This window comes from Lipotes vexillifer, unplaced genomic scaffold (genome assembly GCF_000442215.2).
Source record: "Lipotes vexillifer unplaced genomic scaffold, Lipotes_vexillifer_v1.1 scaffold602, whole genome shotgun sequence".
Classification (NCBI taxonomy): Eukaryota; Metazoa; Chordata; class Mammalia; order Artiodactyla; family Lipotidae; genus Lipotes; species Lipotes vexillifer.
Window position 1 is genome coordinate 1,152,487 of NW_006790307.1, and position 10,016 is coordinate 1,162,502.

The 10,016-nt window shown below is 41.5% G+C and overlaps 1 protein-coding gene across 2 annotated transcripts in view; it reads left to right on the forward strand.

Annotated features, from left to right (window-relative positions):
• Positions 1-10,016, forward strand: part of BEST3 (bestrophin 3) — a 52,200-nt gene that overhangs the window by 24,101 nt on the left and 18,083 nt on the right. For both annotated transcript variants that reach the window (XM_007463549.1, XM_007463548.1), the window contains one exon: positions 1,706-1,857. In XM_007463549.1, coding sequence (XP_007463611.1) covers positions 1,706-1,857 — 152 coding nt within the window. The remainder of the gene's footprint in view (positions 1-1,705; positions 1,858-10,016) is intronic.

The window sequence follows — 10,016 nt, forward strand, 5'->3', positions numbered from 1 at the left end:
TGCGCTACGTGGGCCTCTCACTGTTGTGGCCTCTCCCGTTGTGGAGCACAGGCTCTGGACGCGCAGGCTCAGTGGCCATGGCTCACGGGCCTAGCCGCTCTGCGGCATGTGGGATCTTCCCGGACCAGGGCACGAACCCATGTCCCCTGCATCAGCAGGCAGACTTTCACCAACTGCGCCACCAGGGAAGCCCAATTTAGTCCCTTTTAAATACAATTTCAAGCCAGTTTTCTTTGTAGGTTTCTTTACTAACTTTACATAGCCACTTCCATCTCAGTACAGAACAATATTTTAATTCATTCTTTAATCTGTTTCCTATTGCCACCTAAAAAAATTAACAATGACATAAAGTGGCAGCCACACAGTTCCCAACTCACATCATGTAGGTCCCTGCAGTCAGATGTCCGGCAGCTGGACACTGGAAACATGGGTCATGCCAGCCTGTGTCTCAAATCTCCCTCAATCACACCAAACGGACCCCAGAGCCTTTACCCTGAAGCATTATTTCAGAGAGATTTTTCATGAAGACGCAGCATGAGAGAATTTTGCTTTTAGGCAAGACTCTCCTCAACCCATTCTCTTCCCTGAGAACTACAGGCTGAGAAAAGGGCTTCAACTTGCTCATCTGTTTCAAGCCCTTACTCAGTTCTTACACAGGTTAAAACATTTTGCTGTTGGTTCACAAACCGGCCCCAGTACACAGAGGGCAAGGAGAGACCAAAGAAAAAGGCAGACCGCTCCAGATTGGTAGGTGGCAGGTTTAACAAGCTAGGAACTTAATTAAGAGGCTTGTCTTCAGTGGATACAAGATGAATAGACCTCCACACCTACCTGCCAGAATCCTAAAATTTGATATAGAGGCCTTACTGGGGTTCAGTCATGTATTCCGTCCAGATGGTCTCAACAGCACATTACTCTCTCAAGGTTGTGTCCTTGAAACAGCTCTCACTGTGGGAACAGTGGGCAGAATGTACATTCCAAGGACAGGGGAGAGGAGTCTCCGATTACTCTCGTCCAGCTCACAGGTCAACTGGCAGGTCATGACCTCTGTATTGACCTCTAACACATTGTCAGCCTGTTGAGGAAGAAGGGTAATGCCTACACCACTCACTCTGTAGAAATTAGATTTCCAGAGGATTAATAATTTATTCATGCATCAGTTTCTCAAAGTCAAAAGCAGAAGACCACTATAACCCTAAACAGTATAGGCTTCTCGATATATTTTTCTAAACAAACAAACAAAAATTCAGGGCACATAAGAAATGATATCAAGTATAAATATGTTTATGGAATCAATGAAATGGGATATTGAAATCTTCGGCTCCCTGCAATATCTGGGATTATGTGGTTGCTGTCAGGAGAGCCACTAGACAATTAGAAAACTTTGAGCAAAGAAGAAAAAGGTGTCTCTCCTGCCTCCAGATAAGATGCACTCCACTCTGGGGTATGCGGCTTGATGAATCTAGTCTGGGCAGTTTTATGGCTCCACTTATCCCCATTGCCAAGTGCTCTTATTCAGTGAACGACATGTATAACTCTCTGTAGCAGCACTGGTTGAAGCAAATATGAACTACAGACATTTGTATATTCACTCATTCACACTGTGTTCTATCCCATTCCAAACCCCAGCACCCACTAAACTTATTCTTTCTTTATAAATACAATTCACATCTGAATTATTCTAACACTATAATGATGATTTTAGGTCTCCCTTTTAGCCGTGGATGAAATGCACATGAGCTTACCCAAGATGAAAAAGGACATTTACTGGGACGATTCTGCTGCTCGGCCACCGTATACACTGGCAGCTGCTGACTACTGCATACCCTCATTTCTGGGGTCAACAGTTGAAATGGGGTAAGCGCATTTTTAAAAATCATCAATATTTAGAAGAGAAGTCACTGTTCTGATCTTTTTGTGATGTAGTCCTGAAGTTACTTTCATGAGAACTCTCAATTATTCATATCTTACAATGGTAGCCTTTTCAAATTTTCAGACATAATTAATATGTCCAAGAGAGTAAGAAATTAAAGAGACTGTAGTTTCTGATTTAAATATGGTGTGTGTGTATGTGTGTTTTGAGGTAATTTGCATTGTACCTTGCTTTTATACCACAACAAATTCTCCAGTAGTTGTGAAACTATCCTCTGTCTTTCCTTCCAACTTGAAGAGTAGTTTACTATTTTAATTATACAGTTGTTTATTATTTAATTATGACTATCATAATGAAATGCATCTTAACAAGTATTTGTTGAGTATATACCATGTGTAGGCACTGTGTTAGACTATTCTGAGACAAGCAAGCCTTAAGATAAATTTTATCAAAAGTGTTCTCTAAGATTATATTTTGATCAAACTGACTTGTTTAGTATACAAGCCAGTGTCTGTTCAGTTGTTTTAACATAACAATCTGTCCCTATGTACTATGAGCTTTAAATAAATGGGCTGAGGCCTGCAGTAAATCATGCACAGTTCTTGAATAATTTTATTAAATCTGATAATGTATCTGATTTTGGAGAAATGTGTGAATGTGGGGGAAGTTTAAGTATATTTGCTGAAGGCAGGTGCTACAGTTTCCAAGTAACTTAAAGAGAAGAGTATGGACAAATTTAGAAAAGTAAAAAGAGTCCCTCCAAAAAATTACAGAAAAAGGAAAAACATCTACGGAGTTTTTCTTATAACTTTTTGGCAAAACTATGGTTCATTTTTCCCTGAGGTCAGTTCTAAGCAGATTTGTGAAGTGAGATCATGTCTAAAGTTGCCACCTGTGACCTTCTTTTTCTTCCCCCCATACAGTTCAGCCCTCCTCTTTCTCTACTGTTAAAAAACAAAATTCAACTGAGTAAATTTTAAAGATCTTACTGCTTTGTTCAACAATTCATGAATTGGGCAGCATCCAATCTAGCAAAGAGAAAGGAGCTTCAAGGGGCCATACAAGTGAAAGACTTGTGTAGGCAGAAGGGGGCAGGAAAAAGGCTGTTACACCAGGCAAAAAACTGGGTTGGTTATTACAAGGTCACTTTCCTATAGGAGATGGCAGGGGTCTAGAAGGCAGACTACCTAAGTAGTGCTGATCAGGCAAATCCTGATTGATTGGTTTAAGATTCCATTTCTGGAAGAACTGAAACCATGTCTCCATTTGGTGACATGTGGCTTAACATAAGTGACTCTATTTGGGGCCTGTTGTCTTGTTTTTAATAGTAGTATGAGAATATCTAGCTTCAATCCTATCCCTATAAGGCTTTATTTTTAGCTCAATGTCTCCTAATCCTCAAAAATAATGGTTTGGGGTGCTCCTCCAAAAGAACCTCTGAGGCTGAAACCTCTTCAAGACCCAAAGAAAAAGATGACTGAAAGTGGAATCTCAGGAATTGTGGCAAATAATGAGATGATGCAGGAGCTGGGACGCTCACCTTGCTGCCCTCAAAGCACAGCTTGGTGAAGGTTGCCTACTCCTTGCTTCGGCTTCTAGGTGCCTGCTAAGCCTGGGCCCTCCTGTCCAGGACCTCCTCCAGACCAAGGTACTCATCCCTACCCCAGCAGACTGCTCAGTCTCCACAAATAGCAATTTCCTGCTGTGCACTTCTCAGCCTTTTGTAATATTGGGTTGGCAAAAATGTTCATTCGGTTTTTTCCGTAAGACGGCTCTAGTAGCGCTTAGTTGTCTTTAGCCCTCATTCAAAACAATTTTGTTAGGTTGTATTGTGACAGCTGTCATATCAGTGTGCATTTAAAAAATACTTGCCGAAATTGGTGAATTTTTGTGTAGCCATTTTAATATTGAAGATGGGAGGAAAAAAGCAGCATTTTCGGCATATTATGCTTTATTATTTCAAGAAAGGCAAAAACGTAACTGAAACGCAAAAAACGATTTGTGCAGTGTATGGAGAAGGTGCTGTGACCGATCAAACATGTCAAAAGTGGTTTGCAAAGTTTCGTGCTGGAGATTTCTCGCTGGACAATGCTCCACGGTCGGGTAAACCAGTTGAAGTTGATAGCAATCAAATCGAGACACTAACTGAGAACAATCAATGTTATACCACAGGGGAGATAGCCCACATACTCAAAACATCCAAACCAAGCGTTGAAAATCATTTGCACCAGCTTGGTTGTTAATCGCTTTGATGTTTGGGTCCCACATAAGTTAAGCGAATAAAACCTCTTGACCGTATTTTCGTGTGCGATTCTCTACTTAAATGTAATGAAAATGTTCCATTTTTAAAACAAATTGTGACGGGTGATGAAAAATGGATACTGTACAATAATGTGGAACAGAAGACATCGTGGGGCAGGCGAAATGAACCACCAACAACCACACCAAAGGCCAGTCTTCATCCAAAGAAGGTGACGCTGTGTATTTGGTGGGATTGGGAGGGAGCCCTCTATTATGAGCTCCTTCCAGAAAACCAAATGATTAATTCCAACAAGTACTGCTCCCAGTTAGACCAACTGAAAGTGGCACTCGACAAAAAGCATCAGGAATTAGTCAACAGAAAACGCATAATCTTCCATCAGGATAATGTAAGACCACATGTTTCTTTGATGACCAGGCAAAAACTGTTACAGCTGGGCTGGGAAGTTCTGATTCATCCACCGTATTCACCAGACATTGCACCTTCGGATTTCCATTTATTTTGGTCTTTACAAAATTCTCTTAATGGAAAAAATTTCAATTCCCTGGAAGACTGTAAAAGGCACCCGGAACAGTTCTATGCTCAAAAAGATAAAAAGTTTGGGGAAGATGGAATTATGAAGTTACGTGAAAGAAGGCAGAAGGTAGCGGAATAAAAGGGTGAATACGTTGTCCAATAAAGATCTTGGTGAAAATGAAAAATGTGTCTTTTATTTTTACTTAAAAACCAAAGGAACTTTTTGACCAACCCAATATATTCTGCAGTGGCAGTTTCATGGATATCTGGCAACCTTCTCAATTTTGAAAATTAATAGGAGAGGTTTTTCTGTGAGTTTGTTTTTAGATCACTGGGTAAGCTTTAAACTTCCCCTCCACTCCTGTCATTAATTAATGCAAAGTATCTGAAGATCTGCCTTGTAAAAGAAAAGAGACCAGCACCATTGATAGGGCCGGGGAATCATCGTAATGACTCTATTTGGACTGCAAGTACCACTTGTTCTCCATTTCTAATATCCATTGAATTATTTTTGCATGATGGTTAAAACGATCATTTATTTTGGTCCTCAAGATTTTTATCTTGATCTACATATTCATCCTAGTCATCATAATTTTACATTCCTTTGCAAGTGTCCATGTTCTTTAGAAAGAATTAAAAGACGTATTTCTCCTATTTCTAAGTACAGAAACATAGCATTAGGAATTTACAAGACCCTGGAGAAAATATATAACCCAAATGATTACTGGGAAGATTAAACTAGATGGTAAGCATAAAAACACTCTAGATATAAATGTAGAGCATTATTATCAACTAGCACAGATTTCTTATTTGTGGATGTCAAACTGAGGCACAGAAAGATTAAACAAATCTAAGCTGTTTTCCATATTAAACTAACCTTGGAAATTTGGGAAAGAAAATAAAATGCTTGAGAGGAAACCAGGAGGTAGGGTGTTTAAGAATAGAGCAAAAGGGACTTTCCTGGTGGCACAGTGGTTAAGAATCCTCCTGCTAATGTAGGGGACACGGGTTCTAGCCCCGGTCCGGAAAGATCCCACATGCCATGGAGCAACTAAGCCTGTGTGCCACAACTACTGAGCCTGAGCTCTAGAGCCCGTGAGCCACAACTCCTGAACCTGCATGCCACAACTACTGAAGCCTGTGCGCCTAGAGCCCGTGCTCTGCAACAAGAGAAGCCACTGCAATGAAAAGCCTGCGCACTGCAATGAAGACCCAACGCAGCCAAAATAAATAAATTAATTAATTTTTAAAAAAGAAGTAAATGTTCTAGTTCTAGAGTCACAAAATGTTAGTGAAAATAAACAGGTCTATGATTTTAAACAATAAATAAAGACTCATCACCTACTTTAAAAAAAAAAAAAAGAATGGAGCAAAAAGTTACCAGTTGTCAGAGAGAATCCTGTAGTTAAGATGGCCTATTTACTAGCAGGATGGACCAGGCACAGGCAAAGGCCAGAGTCTGTTAGGGGAGGCTTTTCTGAGACATTTAGCTGGACTCTGCTAGAACCAATTGATCAAAGAAACAACTAGGCAGAAGCTCACTTGATCTTGACTTTCTGCATGAATGAGGACCCTAAAGGGGAGCCTCACAGTCCAGGAAAGGTCACTGCAGGAATTCAGGCTTTTGGAAGCCAGCATACACAGGAAAGCCTTCCTTGATCCATTAGTGTCGATTCTTTCAATGATTGTGCTATTAGACAAGATGTTTCTGGTTGCCTATGACAGAAAACCAACTCAAACTAACTTAAGCAACAAGGGGTTTCTTGGGTCACATTCAGAAAGTAGTCTAGCTTTGGGTGTGACTGGATCCAGAGGCTCAGATATGTCACCAAGACCCGCATTGCCCTCCCTGTCCCTCAGTTCTACTTTTCTCTCCACTGGCTCAGGTTTCAGGCAGGCTCTCCCCTCCTGACAGCAGAAAGGCAAGATGGCAGCCAGCAGCTCCAGATGTCCAACCTGTCTTCTCAGCAAATCCTGTGGAAAGAGCACATCTCCTTTCTAACTCTTAAAACTAAAGTACTGGATTTATTATGTTTGGCTGGGCTTGGCTAACATGCACATTCCTGAACCAATAACTATCAACAGGAAGACACAATATTTTGATTAGCTAAGGTTGGTTCGTGCGTCCATCTTTGGACCAAGGAGTGTGGTCAGCCCCAACCAGCTATACGGAGTAAATGATACCTTAAGAAAAATTACGGTGCTATTACCAGGAGAAGGGTGAACGGTTTGCTGGGCTGGCAGAAACAATAGATGTCCTCTAAATTCTTAAAAGCTAATTCCCTAAGCATTGAATTGTTCACTCAAATACAACATCAATACCAAGTAAACAATCTGAAAGAGGCTCAGGGAAAAGGGAAGGTAGAAGTAAGGATTATTGTAGCACAGGTGGTTGATGATGACTGAGCCAATGAGTTCTTTGCATTAGGATGAAGACTAGGTGTCAACATGGTATGGATGCAAACATTTAAGTGTTTGCTGCTTGATGCACATAAAAAATCCTTTCCTGGGGCTTCCCTGGTGGCGCAGTGGTTGAGAGTCCGCCTGCGGATGCAGGGGACATGGGTTCGTGCCCCGATCCAGGAAGATCCCACATGCTGTGGAGCGGCTGGGCCCATGAGCCACGGCCGCTGAGCCTGTGCTTTGCAACGGGAGAGGCCACAACAGTGAGAGGCCTGTGTACCGCAAAAAAAAAAAAAAAAACTCCTTTCCTGGATGAGTTTTTTCTTATTCTATTTAGGACATATGTTCCCAGCATATTTGATTCAGAAATCAGATTTGCCTCATCTATTCATATCAATGTTTCAGGTCTGTAATCACAATTCCCATGACCCAGAAATTCCAAAATCGAGGCAATGCCCTTCAATAACTGAGCAAAAGTACTATCCAAGGGCAACCTGAGAAATTACGCTGCCTCCTACATTCTTTCACATTCAGCACACTACTCATTTCCATATAAAAAGGGAATTCCTTGGAGACAACTCCTTTGTCCTCTATATTCAGGAACATGGCCAAAATATTGCCCTATTTTCTACACATTTACCAAATATACATTACTGAAATAAAGTAATTCCCCCCTCTCATTTTTATCTCAAGTGCAAATTTAAATTATCACCTTTTTCCTTGTATCTTCACACGTGGAACGTACTCATTCATTTATTCAGGCAATATTTTCTTTTAGGGCCTAGTATATGGTAGGTTCTATGCCAGATGCTACAGACAGGCAAAACAAACAAATAAAAAAACACACCTTTTAAGCTCACAGACATAATGAGGAGACAAGTCACAATACAATGTGGTAAATGCAGCAATAGAGAAATGCTGAGAGTCTTATGGGAACACAGTGAAGGTACACTTCACAGGGTCTGGTGAATCAAAGAAGGCCCTTAGAGTTGGGGAGTCTAATGTGCATCTTTAAGAATGAATTTAGAGCTAGCACACAAGAGTAGGGGATTCAGCAGAAGGTACATTCCAGGCCATATGAGCAAAGACAGAAAGGAATGATAGTGTATTCAAAGTGACAATTTTTTAAAATTTCAGCTTTTTTGAGGTATAGTTGACATATAAAATTATAAGATAATTAAAGTACACATTGTGGTGATTTGATATATGTATACATTGTGAAAGGATTCCCCCATCTAGTTAATTAACACATCCATCACCTTACATATTTATCTTTCTTTTTTTTTTTTTTGGTGAGAACATTTAAGTTCTCTTTTAGCAAATTCCAATTATGCAATAGTGTTATCAACTATAATCACGATGTTTTAATTAGTTTCTCAAACTATTCATCTTATAGCTGAAAGTTTGTACCTTTTTACCTATTTTCTCCCTATTTCCCCCAACCTCCTAGCCCCTGGCAACTGTCTTTCTACTCTGTGTTTCTATTAGAGTAACAATTTGATATGCAAAGAAAAGCCAAGAAATGAATCTGGAGGGGGAGGTAAGGGGGGATTATGGAGGACTTTACAGCCTGAGTAAAGAGTTTCAGCCTTTTTCCAAAGCTATTAAATGACATGGTCACATTTGTGTTTTAGGCAGGTTGTCCTAGCAGCTGCCTGAAAGATGGATGCCTGGGGATAAGACCAGAGCCAGAGAGCCAGTGAGCAGGCTGTTAGTATAGCTTAGACGGGAGAGGATAAGGGCCAGACTAGGGTGGCGCTTCCAGGGATGCGGACAGTGGAGATGGCAGAAGGGACAGATTCGGGAGAGGAGAAGGAGTGAAGTATGATGGGATGGTTGGTAATGAACCAAGGATGATAGAGAGTAGCAAGGAGGAGCTGCTGAAAGGGAAAGATGATGAGCTTCCTTTTGCGTGGGTTGCATTTGAGGCATCTGTGGGCAATTCACATGGAGGTGGCCAGAGGGCAGGGAGCACAGAGACAAAGTCTAGGCAGGGGGATGCATTTGACTGCTATCAGTACATGGGTGTGTTACAACCTAAAGAGTGGGTGCAGGCTTCCCTGGTGGCGCAGTGGTTGAGAGTCCGGCTGCCGATGCAGGGGACACTGGTTTGTGCCCCGGTGCGGGAAGATCCCACATGCCGCAGAGCGGCTGGGCCCGTGATCCGTGGCCACTGAGCCTGCGCGTCTGGAGCCTGTGCTCCGTCCGCAACGGGAGAGGCCACAACAGTGAGAGGCCCGCGTACCGCAAAAAAAAAAAGAGTGGGTGGGAGCACCCAGGAACCGTGTCAAGTGAGAAGGACAGAACACAAAGGGTAGAACACTGTCACTTAAAGGGTGGTCAGAGGAAAAGGAGTCCTTGAGAGAGCAGGAACGATCACTACAGGTGCAGGAGAATAACCCAGAGAATGCCCTGTCATAGAGACCGAGGGTGGAAGTTTCAACATAAAGTCTGTAAAACACCATAGGAGTTTGCATTTTAAGGTCATTGGAGACTTAAGTGAGAGTGCTGAGCAGAAGCTAAATTGGGAGGCAAGGAGATCAAGATTGCCAACGAAAACTATTTTCAAAATAATTTTATAATGGAAAAATTCAAACATATACAGAAGTAGAGGACAAACTATAAGGAACCTCACTTAGCCATCACCCACTTTCAACTATCAAGTCATGGCCAACCTGGTGTCACCCATCTTCCCACCCACCTTTACGGTACCCACCACTGAACCACTGTGAAGCAAATATAACCACAATACCATTTTCATGCCTAAAAAAAAAAAGACCAAAAACTCACAATAATTCCTTAACTCGTTAACTATCCATGTACTATTTTTTTGAGAAGTCTGGACTGGGGGGAAGAAATAGACCAGACAGTATCCAATGAGACATAGTCGAGGGTAAGGTCATATTTTTTCTTTGTTTTATAACATTTTAGGATGGGAACACCTTAAGCATGTTTAGAGGGAAA